Source organism: Chrysemys picta, chromosome 2 (assembly GCF_011386835.1).
Source record: "Chrysemys picta bellii isolate R12L10 chromosome 2, ASM1138683v2, whole genome shotgun sequence".
In the NCBI taxonomy this organism is placed as follows: domain Eukaryota; kingdom Metazoa; phylum Chordata; order Testudines; family Emydidae; genus Chrysemys; species Chrysemys picta.
Window position 1 is genome coordinate 159217886 of NC_088792.1, and position 20757 is coordinate 159238642.

A 20757-nucleotide genomic window follows, 5' to 3' on the forward strand; every position below is an offset into this window, starting at 1 on the left:
CCTCAGACCAAACCTACATCTAAAGAAGAATAGACTCAGAGCAGAAACAGCTATAAAGAAAGTTGACTATAGCTCCTTCCCCCATCTGACGGTATCTATTCCTTACTAGCTCATCACCCTGTACGAATCATACAATTTTAACAAGTTTGTTTGTACACCTAAAAACCTTAAAAATATGCAGAGATAAAAGAGCAAACATTTTTTCCCTCTACCCTCCTGTGCTCCCATTAAGCTAAATAAAATTTAAGTGTTGAATTTTAACTGACAGGGTCCCCCATCACAGTTGCAAAGTGCTTTGAGATCCTCTGACGAAAGGTATTACACAAGTGCAACACACCATGGCACTGTTTGAAATAGCAAACTTCTTGATTCAAAGACATCATTCCATCTGTTGTATAAATCTTCTCACTGAGGAAGAACACATGAAACACAAACCTGAGAAACAAATGAGCAGATACATTTCCCTCCCCAAAAATGGATATTGAAGTTCTCTCTTGGGCCAAGACCACTGTAACATGTGTTTTGAAACACCCCATCCTGTTAGCAGGCGGGGATCTTGTTGGGGAATAGCTAAGGGGATACCGTTGACTGACTGAGGCAGGTAGCTCATTATCTTAGCAAGATTAAGGGAGGAATTCTACAGATGATCTAGAGTGTGGGCTGAGCATTCCTCAGATAGGAAACACCAAACCTTTGAAGGCCTGAGATGAACTTTGTGTGCATCTGAAGAAGTGGGGTTTTTTACCCACGAAAACTTCTGCCCAAATAAATCTGTTAGTCTTTAAGGTGCCACCGGACTCCTCATTGTTTTTGTGTTATTTGTTTCTTTCTTTGTTAATACGCCAAACTCCAGGAAGGGAATGAGCTTTTTATCCTACAGTGTGTGAACTTTGCTTGAGAACGGTTAGGGAAAGGCATCTGCTTACAGCTGCATACAGTTTTAGCCCTAAGCAAATTTTAGCTAGATATAGTTTCCGGGTTTTTTCCCACCCAGGTCATCCATTTCTGAAGAGTATGATGGTAATTTTTTTCCCCATCTTTTTGTTTTTAATGGAGTTGCTGACATAGGCTCAGTGAGAATTGCCTCAGTACTGATGAAAAGCCAAAAGTTTTAGGCCAAAAAAAACCCCACCACACTATTCAGGGGTCTCAAGTTAGGTGCCCAACCAAGTCTGATCTTCAAAAATTCTGAGTATCCAGCAGCCTCTGTTGACTTCAGTGGGAGCTGCTGGTTCTCAGAACTTTCGAAACATCAGCCACTGACTTGGAGGCCTTACTCTGGTGCCCATTCTTTAAAGTCTCGGCCTCAGTGCTTTCCCAGTGAGAATGAATATCTGTGGAGCTGACAGAGTGATAAAGCATAAAAAGGAGACTGAAAAAAGTTAAGGCAGAAAGCATAAAAATAAAATTGTCACCAGTGTTTTCCACACATCAAATATAAACAGTGTGTGATCATCTTCAAATGATAAATACCCCCAAGAAAACAGCTACTGAAAAAGGAGGCTTCAGGAAATGGCTGTGGAATTGATCCTATATTACATGGTGGCTTAAGAAACACTCTTTGCATACAAGGGCTGCAATAAGCTTTAAGCAGGTTTAGTTCAATGGATTCTGACTTAGCCGTGCTGACAGTTCCCGTTTCAGATAATCGAGGAAATGTATGCTGCATTTGGCACCTCTGGAATGGTGGTTGAAGCATGAAGGGACATATGTCTCTTCAGCGCATCTGGCATGTAAATATCTTGTGATGCCGGCTACAACAGTGCCATGCAAACTCCTGTTCTCACTGTCAGGTGACATTGTAAATAACAAGAGGGCAATATTATCGCCTGCAAATTGTAACCAAACTTGTTTGTCTGAGCGATGGCTGAAGTAGGACTGAGTGGACTTGTAGGCTCTAAAGTTTTACACTGTTTTATTTTTGAATGTAGTTTTTTTGATATATAATTCTACATTCGTAAACTCAACTTTCATGATAAAGAGATTGCACTACAGTATATTTTTATTAGATGAGTTGAAAAATACTATTTCTTTTGTTTTTACTGTGAAAATATTTGTAATCAACAATATAAAGTGAGCACTGTACACTTTGTATTGTGTTGTAATTTAAATCAATATATTTGAAAATGTAGAAAACATCCAAAAATATTTAAATAAATGGTATTTTATTAGTGTTTCAGAGCGAGATTAATCGCGATTAATTTTTTTAATCACTTGACAGCCCTACTATTTATGCACTTCCAGCACATTACAATTATTTATTGCAGTAATATCTGTAGGGATCTCCTTGCATCTTTCAGGGAATCAATAAAAATTCCCCATTTTCTCCCCTAAAGCAAACATTCTTTTGACCAAGGTGGGCTGGATAGGATTTCTTTGAGAGTCTAGCAATGCCACTCCTACTCAGGTACTGTAGAACAACTCGAGGCACCTGTTACAAGGTGATGAACATATTGCCTATGCAAAATTCCCAGCACTTGCTGACCCAGAGAGGTAAATACCAGACTTGGGAATCCAACAATGATTTGTGGCATCATTTCTGATTTAGCACGGGCTTGTGCTGTGCACAGATTTTCCTGAGACGCAAGCTCAGGGGATGAGTTTCCTTACGAGTGGTAAAATGTGTAGTGTTTCCAAGCAGATCACTCATAAAAACCTACAAAAGGGTACATATATAGTTTTAGACATGCTGCAAGATCTGTCCTTCCTCACCGACACCTACCATAAATGAGCTAACACAGCTTATCACTTCTTTAGGACCAAAAAGGCACTCAACCCTACAGTGCTCATAAACAGAGGCAATCCCTGCACCAGGGATCTTATAATCTAAAGAACAAGAATGAGAGAGTATAAGTAGGAGGTGAAACTGCTGACATACAAAGTAGAAACTATTCAATAAACTACTCAAATGCAAACAAATATCACAGCATAATTTCACTGAGACTCAGCTCTGGTTTTCCAACAAGGACGACAGTTGGTTACAGGGTATTAAAAGGAGGAATGATAATCATGTGCTTAGTTTAGTAATATAAAAGCGTGCCTTCAGTGAGTATGCGATGCTTATGCTAGTGGCACTTACATATATAGCAAATTGCATCCCAATTTGCAAGTGAAAATAATAATGAATTTAAAAAAAAAAAAAAAAAAAAAAAAAAAGAAGAGGCATGGCAAAGGCCCATTTAGTCCCACAAAATGAAATGGATAAAGATAAACCCTCCTATGAAGGAGCAGATCAACTGACTTCCACTTCTGTCTGATCAGCTGGAAACAACAACATGTATTTCAACCAGTTGTGTTCTGGGTTTGCAGTTTTGTGACACACTTAGAAATAGCAAGATCCAAATAAACACAGTAGAGACTCCTCAAGCTCAACTCAAATCATAGTGCTTTAATGAAGCAGTAACCTGAACCATTGCATAAGTGGAGCCCTGCAAATCTGCGGATATCTGCTTTATATCCACATCTGTGGATATCTGCGGACCATGTTTGCAGATCACGGACCGTATGCGGATGCACATTTTTATCCATGCAAGGCTCTATGTATAAGTACCCCAAGAACTTGTAAGAGGAAAAGAAGCCCTTGCAACTTACCCTCTGTTTTAGAAATTTATGAAGCAAGAAATATGTATAATGTGAACAATTCTTAGTTGCACTTACATAGACTAGGAGCTTAATCTGGCTAGAAGTTTTACATGAAGCAAGTCTGAAAGTCCTGGCTCTTGCAGATAGTTAACTAAGATTTAGATGATCAATCCAAATAATTCATATTAAAAAATATACCTCATTGCAAGGCACTTAGATCAGGGGTTCTCATACTGGGGGTTGGGACCCCTGAGGGGATTGTGAGGTTATTACATGGGGGGGGGGTCACGAGCTGTCAGCCTCCACCTTGAACCCCGCTTTCCCTCCAGCATTTACAATGGTGTTAAATATATATATATATAAAAAAGGAGTGTTTTTAATTTATACGGGGGAGTGGAGGGGGAAGGTCACACTCAGAGGCTTGCTGTGTGAAAGGGGTCACCAACACAAAAGTCTGAGAACCACAGACTTAGATGTTCAGACAGTAGTAAGCTACTTCACAAGAATGATGTTTGTCCAGGGTCTCTTGTTATTTTCCCCACTTTAAGAAACCTTTTGGTGCTGCTCATTACATGAAAGTGAGACACTACCTTATTCGATAATTGGTTAAAATCAATTTTAATTCCTGTAGAAGTTAGCACTTCCTCTGTATTCCTACCCACTACATTTGATGAAGGTCAACCACCATTTCCAACTGAACTGGAACAAGGCAAGTAGTGCAGCCATTGTGAGCATCACTTGTTCATGCAGGAGTGAAACCACTGTGCTGGATATACAGTATAGGGTGATCAGATGAACGATGCCATCATCTGGACAAGTCAAGGTCCTTTTTTCAAGTCTCTGGTGTCTGTTTAACCACAAGTTAATAACCGCATAGTTTTTTATGAAAACAGGGAATATAATCCTATGTAATCCGAGTAAACATTCCCCATTTCAGTAAATCAGGTGCTAAGATCCAGGCTACTCATGAGTAGGGCCCTATCAAATTCACAGACCATTTTGGTCAATTTCACAGTCATAGGATTTTATAAATAGTAAATTTCATGATTTCAGCTATTTAAATCTGAAATTTCAAGGTGTTGTAATTGTAGGGGTCCTGACCCAAAAGGGAGTTGTGTGGAGGGGTGCTGCAAGGTTATTGTAGGGGGGCTGCAGTACTGCTACCCTTACGTCTGCACTGCTACAGGCAGTAGTGCTGCCTTCAGAGCTGGGCGGCTGGAGTGTGGCAGCTGCTGGCCAGGAGCCCAGCTCTGAAGACAGAGCCACCGCCAGCAGCAGTGCGGAAGTAAGGATAGCATGGCATGGTATTGCCACCCTTACTTCTGCACTGCTGCCTGCTGAGCTGGGCCCTTGGTCAGCAGCTGCCACTATCCGGCCGCCCGGCTCTGAAGGCAGCAGTGCAGAAGTAAGGATGTCATGGCATGGTATTGCCACCCTTACTTCGGTGCTGCTGCTGGCGGTGTGCTGCCTTCAGAGCTTGGTGCCCGACCAACAGCAGCCACTCTCCAGCCACCCAGCTCTGAAGGCAGTGCAGAAGTAAGGGTGGCAATATCGCAACCCCCCTAAAATAACCTGGTGACCCCCCTGCAACTCCCTTTTAGGTCAGGACCCCCAATTTGAGAAATGCTGGTCTCCCCTGTGAAATCTGTATAGTACGGGTAAAAGCACACAAAAGACCAGATTTCATGGTCTGTGACTTGTTTTTCATGGCCATGAATTTGGTAGGGCCCTACTCATGAGACATTCCTAAGCACAGAGGCTACTTCCACACAGTTACTACCAATATTTAACTGCACACATTTGTAAAGGGGTTGGAAACACTTTTTAGATTTTCCTATTGAAAAGAAATCTATTCCTGAGACATCTAGCTGTTAAAAGCATTTTAGAAAAGAAGTTTGGTTTTTAGAAAAATCCAAATACATATCGCTTTTTAGACACCTTGAGTGGCAGGGTTGGAAGAAGATGTGCAACCTTTGTTTTCAGAACTCAAAATTGGACAAATACTGCAAACGCTCACTGTGGTTCTTCACTTCTTGAGGTCTCTTAACCATAGATTCATTAACACATCAGAGGCTTGGACAGAATCATCACCATTTGCAAGCACAAGGAGCAACAGTGAAAAAATGGGTTATCTTGGTTGACATGGATTAAAACCACACACACACACACACACCCCAAGAGTTAGGGACGGTAATATTCTGATTGGTAAATTGGCAAAATAATCCCTGGAGTGCACCATCTGAGAATACCGCAGTTCCAAAATCCTACTTTTCAGTTAGTTTTTAACTAAATAAGATTTCTTTTGTAAATCCAGCAAGAAGTTTTATAGGAGTGAACTGCTTCTAAAGACACAGATCAATTTTCCCATACAGACTTGCATTTTGTTATAAAGAGGGGGAAAAGGTTTTGTAATCTCTTCCACTCTGTTTGGGACACAGGAGTGGAAGATAAGGAATTTTATTGGGCTTTGGTATTTGCAATGGGAAAATAAGATGAGTCAACTACAGTACTAATAACGTTTACTGCCATGAAGAAACAAACTGGCTTTCAAATTCCTGGATCATATTTCCCCCCTAAACTAACAAGAGCTACAGACAACATTTGGGGCTTTAGCTGTGCAAACAAAAGCCAGCCTTCAGGTGCAACAATCAAAAGTGCACAGAGTCTTCCCCTGCTATACATTTCACAGTCACATTGGTGATTGACAGTATGTTCCAGACATGCAAGACACTACAGAAGTAATATTTTACCTAAATGGGAACACATTACAAAGAAGCCAACATTTAAATCAAGCACTCTGCATTGACAAGCCCGAGCCATGCCTATGCAGATTCCTTAGGGGTGCAGAGCTGCTCTCTCATCCAGATTTAAAAAAAAAACCCCAAAACAAAAAAGCCACCCCTGAGACGGGTGCGGAGTTCCATAACCAGTGAACACCCTGGAGGTGTAAAGCCTCTATGGTACTGCTGTATCTCTTCATCCATAAAACTGCAGAAGCTCAGCAAAGCTTGCAAACTTATCTTTAACTTACTGATTTAACTAGAGGCACTTCAGAACATTATCCTCTACTGATATTTCTTCTTTAGCAGTGTTCTCAAGTACAACGTCCAAGGACTAGAACTCCTGCAATCACCAAGTTCACAAACACACCCAGCTAATGACACAAAACCACAGAGCCTTCAAATAGGAAATTAAGCCAAAACACTTGGATGATACAGAAATAACACTTCACTTCTACCTAATGTGAACATAGAAAACAAAACTATTAATTCAAAGTGACAGGTTACTGGATAGACCAGTAAAGAGGTATATTTGAGAACCATGCATTAAGTACCGAAAATGCCACTGCAGGAGAAAAATAAATCCTTCACAGATCTGCAAGTACAGTGTAGAAGGTATACCAATGAAGAGCTCATTTTACTGGCAACAGATGAAAACGATGGAGGGATTAAGAGATGGCTCTGAAGTGGCAGCATTCCACTGATAATTACAATAAGTTGTTAAAAGGATACATTTATCTTCTTGAATAAGATTTTTATGAACTTATCCACTTATTGGATGGATTTGCTGGGCACCGGTGTACAGTAACTTCTCACTTAAAGTCGTCCCGGTTAACGTTGTTTTATTAATTAGAGAATATGCTCATTTAAAGTTGCACAATGCTCCCTTATAACGTCATTTGGCAGCCACCTGCTTTGTCCACTGCTTGCAGAAAGAGCAGCCTGTTGCAGCTAGCTGGTGGGATCTTGGAACCAGGGTGGACTGGCAGCCCCACTATCAGCTCCCCGTTCCCATAAGTTTCCTGTGCCGTAGCCGCCCAGCAGGCTATTAATTGCCAGCAGTTCACCTGTCCCTCCCCCCACTGCCATGTGCTGCTCCTGCCCTCTGCCTTAAAGCTGCTCTCCATAGCCTCCTGCTTGCTGTGCAAGGGGGGGCTAATGTCAGGGTGACCCCCCTCCCCCTGCTTCTGCACCCCGCTTACCCCATTTCCATAGAGCGGGGGGGGGACACGACAGGGCTCAGGACAGAGGGACCTTGCTGGCAGGAGCTGCTGTCTCAACTTTCTGATCTATTTAAAAAGGCAGTGTACTTAGAGTGGGGTCAGCGTACTTAAAGGGGTAATGCGCATCTCTCTCTCTCTCACACACACACGGTGTGTGTCTCTGTCTGCCATGCTGTCTCCCCTCCCTCCATTCCTGCTGCCTTGTAGAGCGTGAGGCTACATTAACAACGTGTTAACCCTTGAGGGCTTGGCAGACTGCTAGTTCATCATTTAGCAGTAAGGCATTCCTTGGGAAATATCCCACCCTCTGACTTCACCACCTCAACCAAGCTTCACAATCATCATCGCTGTGTACCAGTATTAAATTGGTTTGTTTAAAACTTAGAGTGTGTGTGTGTGTGTGTATATATAAAAAATTTTTTTTAAATATATTTAAAAAATTCCCTGGAACCTAATCCCCCCTACTTACATTAATCCTTATGGGGAAATTGGATTTGCTTAAAGTCGCATTTTTCAGGAACATAACTACAACGTTAAGCAAGGAGTTACTGTAGTTACAACCCCATACATGGGTGGCTTTGGTAGGTTTGGCAATTTCCCAGGAAAAACTAGTTTAGAACAGGGCACTGGTAAATACCTGTTTAAACAGGAAAACCGGGAAAATAATCGCATCAGTGTCTAGCGAGTTCAGCAAGCATAGAATGAATCTTTTCAAACTTCAGATACTTCCATTCAAAACTGAGGAATAGGCTTGGTCTATCCACTACATCAAAGTTGGTCTTCCTATACATGTAGAACTTCCTTGAGAAAATACTGAGCCAAAACACAGACGTTCTGATGCTCAGTATTATAGTTACATATATTAGTAGAACATCCACTGCAATTTTACTTTTTATCTGTACATTAAATTAATCTACATATCTACAGCCTTATGTAACCACAATCTGAATACGGTAACTAAAGTTAAACGTAACGTGGAGTGCATTAACAAAGTTTTTAAAACATGGAACTAACTAGTTTTTCCTGGGGCAGTAAAAAAGCCTCATGATTTTACCTGGTAAAAATCACCTCTGGTAAATACCATCCCATCCCTGGGCTTTGGAAAAGGGTTAAAAAAGTTATGGAAAACAATATGGGTCACTTCCTGCTTAAAGAAGAGAGGCTGACCTAGAGAATTCCAGCCCTCCCTTCCATCCAATGATCTATTCAATAACAGATATGGGGAGCATTACAATTTATGCTGACAAGTCATTTTACAAATGGAAAATCAGAGGCAATATCGTATTTTAAAGAAATCTGAAGAATGTACTTTATCTGTTACCTTACTCCCCCAATGTTTTCCTCCACCTGGGGAAAATTATTTTGATGAGACTCAAAAATATACAGGCATACGGTCTGAATATAGCAGATTAAAGTTCGTTCCTCTAATAAGTGTTGAGAGTTACAAGGTCAATATACATTTTCTGGCATTTGTGAATTAAAAGAGATTTCACATTAGTGAGCACCATAGAAATGCTCATAAAATATTTCAAGAGCTTTACATTTTTACATCAATTTTCAAGTATTTAACACAGAAGTGCAGAGAAAGCTTTGATTGCAAATGCCTTCCAGTCCAGTCACTATGGATTATTCAGATTTCATTTTTAAAGTAAAGAGGATACCTGGCTGCCAACTGGACCTTAATAGTTTCAATTTATAAAGCAACCTTGCACCTTTATAAAGCATGCCACAGGCCAGACAGTGGCTGCCTGAATGATCAGCCAATTAAACCCAAGACTGTACAAGTGATTAATTAAAGATGTTAATGAGTACATTCTCAACATGCTTATACCTGATTTCATAAGGAGGCACAAAAGGAAATGTGGCTCAAAGGACTCAGGAGAGGGGTTGGAGCTCCTTGTTTTCACCCCAGGTTTTACATTAAATCATTGCGTAGTCTTGGACTCGTCCCTTAGCCAGTCTCAGTTTTCTCTTCTGTAAAATGGCGATTGTAACATTTCCCTCCCTCTTTGTAAAGCATTTGGAATATGTACAGCACTTTGCGGGCACGAAGTATTATGAGGAGAAAAGAAAAGAGCAGAGGAATTCCATGACGACACATGGTGTGGTGAGGGGAGCAGGAAGATTTTTAATCTAAGAAAAGCTTTTTTTCCTTGGGGAATGGGAGTGGCTTTAGAAAGACAATCGCTTACCTCGTGAAAGTGCATAACTATTCCATGTATTTAGAAAAAACTGATAATTAGAGATTTGTACTTGGGCAGTTGAAGCATGAAATGGAGAAGGAATAGTGTAATTGTTACTGACCATGTTATCATCTTCCTGCTTGTCTAGCTAAACACATGTACATTGTCTTACCGACACCTCGGACTTGAAAAGGTGGGATTTTCACAGGCACCCAACTCCCATTTGAAAAGTCTCCCCTTACACAGATGTGCTATTAGCGACCGGTTCTCCATCACTAGAAATCAAATATCAGCTTGCATTCAGACAACTTCAATCTACTTGATTTAGACAGGCAGCTAATTACACAATCTGCCTGTCCTGTTCTTGCATACAACTTTTTGTTTGATTTATGTTGTTTCTGTGTTTTTAATAAAAATATATATTTTTAAAAACTTCTTTAGCAATGTGGGGCAGGGAGAGAAGAGGGGCTAGATGCTAATTTTAAGAAGTCTTGGTTTGGAGTAACACAATTAATCTTTAAATAAAAAAAGTTAAAAGGGAGACAGGGTAAAATGCTCTACACATGAGCAGCCCAAGTCACCTTAGAAACAAGGGCATGGGAGGAAAGTTCAGAGCCACACTTCTCATTCACTGAGATTACAGCACTGAAATGCAATTTTATGGCTTATATTACTACAAACTGGCTGTGGGTTTAGGTGTTTGCCACACACAGGGTAAGTTTTCAGTTCTCTGGAACTCTGCAGCCAGAGTATTATGCGGGCACACAATATAACACTCATTAATTTGGCACAGTGTCAACAGAAAGCTGTGATGTAAAACAAGTGTTGCATTTCGGATACAAAAAGTGATTTGAAGCAGTGCACTTCATTCCATGCCCAGCTGTAATTAGCCAGGTTTGCAGCTGATGTGATGCAACCCAGACCAGTGACAGGTAACAAGATACTCTGTTAGACACAGTGGGTATGCCTACACTGCAATGAAAAACCGGCAGCTGGCCCGGATCAGCTGACCCAGGCTCACAGGGCTTAGGCTGCATGGCATAAAACTGCAGTGTAGATGCTCTGGCTCTCGAGGGTTAGAGCTCTGGGGCCTTCCCTCCTTGCAAATGTCTCAGCGCCTGGGCTCCAGCCCCAGCATCTATGCTGCCACTTTATAGCCCCCAGCCCAAGTCAGCTGACCTGGGCCAGCCGTGGGTGTTTTATTGCACTGCAGACATACCCTCAGTCTTGTCACTGGCAAGTGCACCCCAAAATGCTGAAACTGTCAATTAGCTGCTAAAGCATATTTTCTGTTTTGCGGTGCCTGGCTAATCGATTGGAATCTGTTAGCTCTTATGTGAATGGCCCTCAAGCCCACTTTTTACACTGTGACATCAACTCATTTTTCTAGATTAGAGTAACTGATTAGAAAAAGAGATAAGTAACTGAGCAGGTACATTCACTATCCCCATTCTATACATGCCATCACAGTACAGTGAAGGGATGAATGCCTTAAAGAGCAGATGCAGAACCCTACCTTTACTTCCCAAAATGCTTTTGGCTTTCAAAATCTACCATAGGGGGAAAAAAAAAAGATTTTTTTGGGCCCAACCCTGAAAGGTACTGAATGCCTCCAGCAAGGTGCTGAGCAGCTTCAGTTCCTACTGGGGTCAATGGGACTTGAGGATGCTCAGCTTCACCCAAAATCAAGTACACTGTCAATTCACGTGAAAGATTCATGTTTTGAAACAGACTATTTAAATGGGAGGCTGATGCCCTGGTTCTGATAACGAAGGGACGAACACAGCCCCACAATATGTCACAAAATTACCACATTAGTTATAGGGAGCATGGAACAGACTTCAGATATTATGTTTGCTTCCATATCAAGCTGCAGTCTTGACATTAGCAGAGATGTTTTCTAAGTGGGTGGTTACTACCTACTTTTCACCAAAAGTTCTAGGAACTAGTGTGCACTTGGGGCGGGGCGGAGAAAAGCAACAACAACCAGAATTCTTATCTATCACCTACCTGCATGCAAATCTGAGGATATCTGTTACTCCCGGGGGAATTCTGCGCCAAAACATTAAAAATTCTGCTTTATTTTGACAAATAAAATATGAAATATAATCACACTGATTTCAATTATTTTGGTAATATATTTAAACTACAATACAATGGATGGAGAATGGGAGTTTGGAGCATTGGAGGAAAACCCCAACCTGCCCTGTCTAATAGTAGTGTAATGTAGCTACTCTGAAACCTGTAGCTAGTATTGACCATTTACTTCTTGTTATTAGTCAACAAATATATGCAGCCATATGCTCCATGTTACATCATATGCAACCGAAGAGCAAGTGAGGGCTGGGGACTCAAACTCACAATTTATATTGGCTACTGACCATCTCCAGAAAGGTCAGTAGCAAACAGTTCATGGAGCACATTTTGATAGGAAATTTTTTCAGTTCAAAAATTTAGACCAATTCTAATCACTAAAGCACCATAAGCATTTATAAGGCCACACTGTCCTTTACAACTGACCACTCTGGCAATGTAAAGGAGCTTTAAAATTTTTACACCTGTTTTATACTCCTGGGTGGAATTCACGGAGAACAATGGGAACAATTCACTAAGCAGGCAGACTGCTACACACTGCTCTGCCTGAGGAAGCCTGCCCCGCGCCCTCCTCAGAAACACCCCAAAGCCCTGCCCCTCCATGCCAAACGTGCCGCAATAGTGAGCAAGAGGGACAGTGTCTCTCTCTCACACACACGCACAACTGCCCAGCCCAACCTCCATACTCCCTGAAGTCATTTTTCTGCAGGGAAGCAAAGAAATCTGCAGGGGCCATGAATTCTGCGCATGCGCAGTGATGCAGAATTCCCCCAGGAGTACCACATGCACTCAGAATAATGCAAGCCAACAGACACAGCAGGTGGAGTTATCCTTGTACTATATTCCAACTCCTAATGTCAAAATATTATGAGTAATATTTTCTCCATAAACAAGCTTGCTTAACCCCAGTAGGCAATCAGGAACATGGTGAGCATTAGCAAATAAAAACATAGCCAGCAAGCATCTGTAATTGCATACTAAATGTCCATTCAACAGAACCAAACCTCAGAATGGAGTAGGTACTACTGATAACCATTTATGTGGCATCACTATAGTATATGGGTTCACTTTGCATGTTTCAGTGAAGGCCAGTACAGGGAGCACATATTTATGGTTGCACTGTACAGCCACATTTGCTGGATTCACTTAGTACTTTATGCAATGGCCCTGCTAGGCTGCAGCTCCTCTAAAGATCTTATTCAAGTCTGATTGGGGTCACAATTATGCAATTCTTCAGGAATTATTTCCATCAAAGCACAAAACCACCATTTAATTTAGACCAATAAATAAATAAATAAATAAATAAAAAAGTCTAACAGTGCCACAGTTAGATGACATAGGGAAACACAGAGAGCTTGTTGGAGGTCAAGCATGAGGTACAGTGAGAACTGTATAGATCCTCTAGACTTGAACTGGCTAAGCTGTGTTTGGAGGATTGGACAGCCCCTGCCCACAGCGTACATGGCTAAATTCAAAGCTCTAAGGTTAAGTATTCCCTTCTATTGACTTGAAAAAGGAAACGCAGGCAACTAAGATACACAAACTATTTAGTCTCAAAGAGCATCACAAATGATTTACAAGTGTCTCCTTGAATCACACAGCTGAATCAAAACAGCAAACTACATTTTACCTCTTAAATCTGCCAGCAAAAACAGGACTTTTTTGTACTTTGCTATAATTGGACTGAGCATTAGACCAACTGCAGTTCATAGCGAGACACTGCCCAAAACCAAGGGCAACAGGACAATATGAACAGTAAAGGAAGTGATTTGCCGTATTACAGAGGATCCAGTGTTCTCTTAATACTTCCCTAATGGAGTTAGTGTTGGTACTGGAGAGAACACAGTCTGTTAGAACGGGGGCTAGGAGTCTAGACTCCTGAGTTCTAGGGTATGTTTATACTGCCCACGTTACAACACGGCCACGCTGTGACGTGGGCAGTGTAGACACGCTTTATTGCCGAGGGAGAGCTCCCCGGCGATAAAAACCTCCCACCCCTAAACAAGCGGTGGTAGCTTTATCACCGGGAATCATCGTTGTCTATACTGGTGCTTTTCGATGCTAAAACTTTTGTCACTCAGGGGGGTGTTTTTTCACACCCCTGAACCACTAAAGTTTTAGCACTGAAAGTGGCAGTGTAGACACGGGATTGACCTTATTAGCCACCTGAGGACTCATAACTCCCATGGAAGATGATCATACTCGGTAACGAGTGATCACCCATCACATCACAGGCAGCCTAATCTCAGCTCTGACACTCACTCATTGCAGGACCTTGTCATTTCACTACACTATAACTTTTTTCTCTCTGTAATATGGGTCTCAATGTCACGGGGGAAGGCAAGACTTAATTCTGTAAAGTGCTTTGACATCTTTAGATGAATTATAGAAGGTATTCCTACCTAGAAACTGAGGGCAAGATTCTGAACTCATTGAATCAATGGTAAAACCTCCCACTGATTTTGATGGGGATAGGATTTCACTGAAATCCTTTTCTTCTCAACAGGTTACTAATGAGTGTGAAAAACTTTGAAGAAGCCAACCCATTTTCCTCCTCTCAGAGATAACGGTTTCATGACACAATCATCTGAACAGAGGATAGAGGGAGTACATGCTTTTATATATGGTGCCTCTGAGATCAGCTGTCTCTTACAAAAGGTGTTTTACCTGCTTCCTAGGAGAGTAGCACATTCTATAAGACAAGCCACCCAAGCAGGCTAAGAGGAAGAATGGAAACAGCCAGCCAATTGCTAGTGATTTGGTCCCCCAAGCTGAAAAGGAGCTGGAGCTTGAGCTTCCCCTTGTTTTACTTTCAGACTTTTGACACTGAAATGATGATAATCACAGCACCAAAAATGTATGCATCTAAATCCATGAATTCCTGGGTTCCTTTTAAAATGCCATTCTGATCCACTTGCCACAAAGTTATCCAGTAATTCTGTTGCTCAGTGGCTGGACAGTAAAATCAAAATCTAATTTGTGAAAGAAAAGCTGATAACACTATTTTAAGGTGCACTGTGTATTTTCCCCCTAGGTTCTTGAGCAGATCTCAGACTATTCTGGGGAAAAGTCCTCCACAAGAGCTGTCAGACAGCCCAATGACACGCCAAAGGTAAAAGCATGGACTAAAAAACAAACAAACCAAAAAACCCAAACCAGTATTGTAAGCAAAATTATAGTTGGACAGTGGGCTAAATCATGATTCTTTTACCAAGCAAACATGAGATTACAGAGATAGCAAATAGGAAATACACATCTAGTCTCCAGGGTTTCCCTTGGGGCAAAATGTGTTACATGTTCCCAGAGCCAAATGATTTTTGTGTTTGATCCAAGACAATGTCCTTTTGGAATACAGAAATACACCAACAAAATTCAGGAGCTATTAGGGCTTGGGAGTGGCAGGGGATTGGCCCTGCAAGACATTCATTAAAAAACAAACAAACATTACTTTAAGAATCATGCATAAGAGGCTATTAACATGCATGCACACAGGTGTGTGTGTGTTTTTTTTTTAAACACTCACTCCAATTTCATGCTTCAGGTTATATGCACTACATACCATATTTTTATGGGAAACAGTCATTTTTCTTGATTTCAGTCTCAAGTTTTCCCTTCTTAACTCTGCTCCTCCATTCATCCAAACGACAAATGTTATCAGGATGCCTCCAACCACATTTTTCCACTGTTTCCAATACAACAGCTCTGAGGTGAGAGGGCTTTAGTTTACAATGAAAGAAAACATTTCATCCTGCCTCTTCATTTGCTTCCCACCAATGCACTTCAAGGACCTGGTTCCACATCTGAATCCATCTTACGGCACAAATATAGGCTTCTTCTGAGTCTTGATTTGAATTAACTGCTGCCAGTTTAATCAGAAGTTGCAATCAGATGACTAACATCCCTTGAACCTAGGTTTTTCATATGCAAGCAGTCAGTTAAGTTCTCTGTTCCATCAAGAGAACGACCACCTACTACTGTACCTATGAAGGTACCTCTACAGCACCTGACCTGTTACATTTCAAGAGCAAAAGATCTTGCACTATAAACCTACAAGTCGGGTTACCCAGAGCAGGTAAAGATAATATGATCACCGATAAAAGTGAGGCAACAATTGTTAATTGATGTAATTAGTTCTTATATTCAGGTCCAGGGGAATCTTTAGGTACAACTCAGTACACAAATTTCAGAGTAGCAGCCGTGTTAGTCTGTATCTGCAAAAAGAACAGGAGTACTTGTGGCACCTTAGAGACTAACAAATTTATTAGAGCATAAGCTTTCGTGGGCTACAGCCAGAAGTGGGCTGTAGCCCACGAAAGCTTATGCTCTAATAAATTTGTTAGTCTCTAAGGTGCCACAAGTACTCCTGTTCTTTTTTCTCAGTACACAAAGCCACAGAAGCAAGTTGTTACCCTTGCCCTACATCAACATTTTCCCTAAAGGCATATTCTAACTCATCAGGTATCTCCTAATAAGTTTACCCATTTTAGGTTACAATATGACATCAAATCCCAGATCTAAGAAAGGAATGCTGTACAGAAAATCTGTTTCCAAGGAAAAAGAAAAAAAAAGGACTCTTATCACTACTTTCCCCACAAAGTTATTTCTAATGTTATCTCTTCATCTCCTGTTTCCATCACATATATTGGAGTTGGAATGACATTCACAGACTGAAAAGAGCAGGTAGAAACATTAACTCAATCAATCAAAGGCAGGAAGGGAACAGCTTCTATACCAGTCCTCTAAGACCACATAGCTTTCCACAGCCACTTACAGTCCTTTTCATTCCAAGACCCTGCACAGTAATTCTGAAGAGCTGTCCAGCAGAAAACTATCCCAACTGGCTTTGACTATGTGGATTGCACTCAGAAAAGAAGTGGAATTTTCTACATTCACCGAGTTCCGTTTTTAAAAAGCTACAGAACATGATGCTACAGTCCTTCAGCTGTGGTCTCAAAGAACTCAACTCTGCTTCCACTTTCATCAACTTGCATCATATTGTAAACTCCATAACTTGTAATAATTATAAATAAATCTACACTTTTGCACTTTGTTAAGTATTAACATGCAAGTTCTAATGACAGTAACTCTGGGGAGTCAATATTTAATAACTGGACTGGAAGTTTGACAAAATATGGCCACTCTGCTGCTAGTCTTCTATACTATATCATCCAGATATCAGTTATCTGAAACACCCTATTATCCAAAACAGAATCAAGTCTCAAGTTATATGCTACAAAGAAAATGCTCACTCATCCAAACTTATATTCAATGTCTCCCTGTATCAAGGGTGTTCCAGTTTTTTAAACAAGCATAGTTTATAACAGAGCCCCATACAACCTACTCACAAAATATCCAAACAACTGGATCAGCATTAGAAATAGCATGTTGGTTGGTTGGTTTTTAAAAAAACACTACAACAAACAGGAATTGAATCCACTCATCCAATCAGTGATTTTCCCCTAGCCATAAAAATCCAGAAATCCTGAGGCAGCTTTGAAGGAAGCTAGAAGAGCCTCTTCAGAGGTAGTGCTATACTTTTTTGCCCCAAAGCAAAATAAAAAGGCAAAAATAAAATAAAATCATCCCATTACAGATAAGTAACTTGTCCATTAGCAATAGTTGTAAAGAGTTGCACTGATGCCTTCTGATAAGTCTCCTGTAGCTTAGTGACAGGTTAACAGTACTTGTAAATAAATCTCCATTGGAGTGGAACATCTTCAAGCTTCTTATGTTAAAGTTTAACTAGTGCACCTGAAGCTAGCAATATTAATTATGTTATGGCCCTAAATTCCATTTGCTTGACCCAATATTTAAAGAAGAAAAAGCCTGTTTTAAAATGACAAGAACAGCAAGAGACACTGTCACCGGATTCTGTGGGTCTATCCGTAAAGTCACAGGTTAGGTTGTGAAGCTGATGTGTCACTAATGACAAACCAAAGAATACAGCCGTTCTCCAGTGTCTTTATGGCACGTAAAGTGTTTAGTAACACAGCAATCCCCAACAGATTATCTAGGCTGCATTTGATAAGATTATTTCAACCCCACAAGACAACCTCAGAATTACAAGGGCTATATTCTGAGTTAATAAACTACTCACCCTTGTGGTTCACAGAGGTACCAGATGCAGAATATATTTAACAGTTACATGAATAATAAGTAACTATCAAAACATTTTTTTTACTCTGATATCATGCATATAATCACAAATTAAATCATCACTATTATGGGAAAACATTATTTCCTCTATACTACCATTCTGCTGCAATATTTCTAATTCCAGGACGAGTCCTTTACAATGTTCTTCATGAAAATGTGGCTGTGTAAATTGTTAACAGGGGCACTATCAGCTTAGATTTGGCTCAAAATTTAAATTTTGTAAGATCTCCAAATGTATCTCCACAAGCTTTTATTTTGAATCCAACTGAAACAGTTGTTTTTAAATAAATAGTTCCCATTCAGTGTTTCAAATGTAACCACTGCAAAAGTAAGACCCCGAAAAAGAAACTGACTTACATAAAAGTGAAATTGACTACATTGATTTTAGATGCCCAAGCAAAGAGAAATAAAAAACTGAAGCACACACATCATGTGAAATGGAATTTTGAAGCTTTCATTTTTAATACCTTATGGTGTTATTAGTGATAGACAATAGCTTGTTTACATATGATTTTTAATTTGACAATGTCTCTTAATAAATAGTTTAACAATAGTCACTTTAAAGCTTGCTTTGAAAGCCTTCAGAAAAAGATCACCAATACCATCTAGTTAAAAAAAACCTTGATCTGTTAGTTAACACTACCACTACCAACCACTGCTATGCTCTTCAATAAAGTATCACTGAAGTTCAAGATGGAAAGTTAACTATCAGGTCAGCTCCTCCAACCCCTGGCCATTGTTCTCCACTGCTGACACAGAGAGACTCATCCAATCTGTACAACATACAAATAAAGGTATTTCCACTGCTTTCCTTGCGAGACTATGCCACCCTATGACATATATCAAAGGCAGAAAGTTTCTTTCTGATACTCAAGCTACATTTTCCCTTTCTTAATTTCACCCCATGGTTCCTGGCAATAGGGACCAGAATCCGAATGTAGCATGTATTTATCACCTCATTCTCAAACCATATGAACTTCATATCAGCAGACATTTTATTTACTTGCTTATGGGAGACAAATAATCCAGGCCATGGTGTCAGACCCAAAGCCAAGACTTCTGCCATGTCAATTTTGAAGCTCCCTCAGTTCTTCTCACTTTGGGGTTGGCAGTCCCTTACTACTTTTAACAGGAAAGGGGGTGAACACCAGAAGGGTTTAGCAGAGTACAGGCAAAAGTTTCCAGTCGTCTCTGCCTATAAAATAACCCAGGAAGACCTTCAAAGCCCTCTGACACTAAGAGTGACCAGCTACTCTAGGGAACGCTGACTCTACAGTGCTTTCAGGCATTATTTCCTGGAGCAAAGTGCTCAGTTGCAGTAGCTGATGGCAGATTGAGGGCTCCAATCCTGGGCAACTGTGTCCCAAATGCCCCTTCTCGCCACCAGCTTTGCAGTGATAGGCTCCCTCTGATGCTGCTGCCCACCCTGGCCTGTTACCCACCACTCTTGGGCAGCTGCTAATTGCTAGCACCTGGGAAACTAAAGTGAGTGGAGGCTACATGCAGGTAACATAATGCAGCCCATGCTCCCCCCTCCCCCCCCGCAGCGGCTGCCTTGGGTGCAGTCTGTGCTCAGGCACCCCTTGCTCCTGCAGGGCCCAGCACCCAGCTGCCCCTTGGTCTGCAAGGCCTCTCCCCTGGCTCCCACCAGTCTGCACAGAGCACGTGTGTGTGTGTCGGGGGTATCAATGCTCAAGCACCACTCAGTCTCGGGGGGTTCATGCGCCCCTTGACTTCCAGATGCCCCAGCACGGGGGGGGGGGTAAGCCCCCCTCCCTTTATCAGAGGGGAGCTGCCCCAGCAGGAGGCGGCCCGGGCCTAGGAGGAGGTGCTCAGTCTCAGGGGCAGTCCGTAACCCGCCCCCCGAGCGCTGGCACCGCCGCCTCATGCTGGGAGCGCCGCGCCTCGGGGGCCAGCTCGCAGCGGGGCCCGGCGCCCCCAGATCCGAGCCACACCCCGGGAGGTGCCCGCTGCCGTGCAGCCTCCCCGGGGGGAGCCGGGCCCCGCAGCCCCAGCAGCTCCCGCGGGCCAGTCTCCCCCGCGCCCGGCCCGGAACCCCGCGGCCCGGCTGTCCCCTCCCCCCCCGCGCGCTCCCTCCTCACCTGCACATGATCCGCCATTTTGCTCCATTCATGCTCCTCTCTCCTCCCCCCGGCCGGGCCGCCGCGCCTGCGCGCTGCACCTTCCAGCTCCCGCACTTTGCGTAAAGGACCCCACCGCGCTGGCGGCGGGGTTTAGAGAATGGCGCAGCCCGCTGCGGCGGCGTAAGCGACGCAGTAACGTCGGCGGCTAAGAGAGGAGCGGGGGGAGGGACGGGGACTAGGCTTTGTTTACATGGCTCTTAAAGGGGCCGCGCACTGCAAAGGCAGCGCCGGAGCAACAGGCCGGGAGCGGGCTGTGAGCCAAAGAGGCAGCCTGTCCTGCTGCCCTCCGCTTGCCACTGTCCTAGCTCTGCATCTGACCGTGCACTGCACACTCAGCTAGCCCTGTGCTGGGGGCAATGCCCTGCCACTGCACCTGGCGTTGTCCTGCCCCCTCCCCTGCCTGCCTTGTGCCAGGGTCACTGCCCTCCCACTGCATCTGGCCTTGTCCTGCCCTCCCTCCCCCAACGGTGCGCCAGGGTCACTGCTTTGCCACTGCATCTGGTCCTGCACTGCGCTGCTCATCTTTCTCATGCCAGGGGCACTGCCCTCCCACTGCATCTGGCCTGGTCCTGCCCCGCCCCCCCCCCAGCCATGT

General features: G+C 42.5%; 1 protein-coding gene across 4 annotated transcripts in view; it reads right to left on the bottom strand.

The window, feature by feature from the left end:
• The window catches only part of XPO7 (exportin 7), an 86248-nt gene extending 65968 nt beyond the window's left edge, over positions 1–20280 (bottom strand). For 2 of the 4 annotated variants that reach the window (XM_008168652.4, XM_024105546.3), the window contains exon 1: positions 20121–20280. In XM_008168652.4, coding sequence (XP_008166874.2) covers positions 20121–20138 — 18 coding nt within the window. In that variant the 5' untranslated portion in view covers positions 20139–20280. The remainder of the gene's footprint in view (positions 1–20120) is intronic. The other 2 variants (XM_065584602.1, XM_065584603.1) reach the window with 2 other exon arrangements.
• Between the last annotated feature and the right edge of the window lie 477 nt (positions 20281–20757).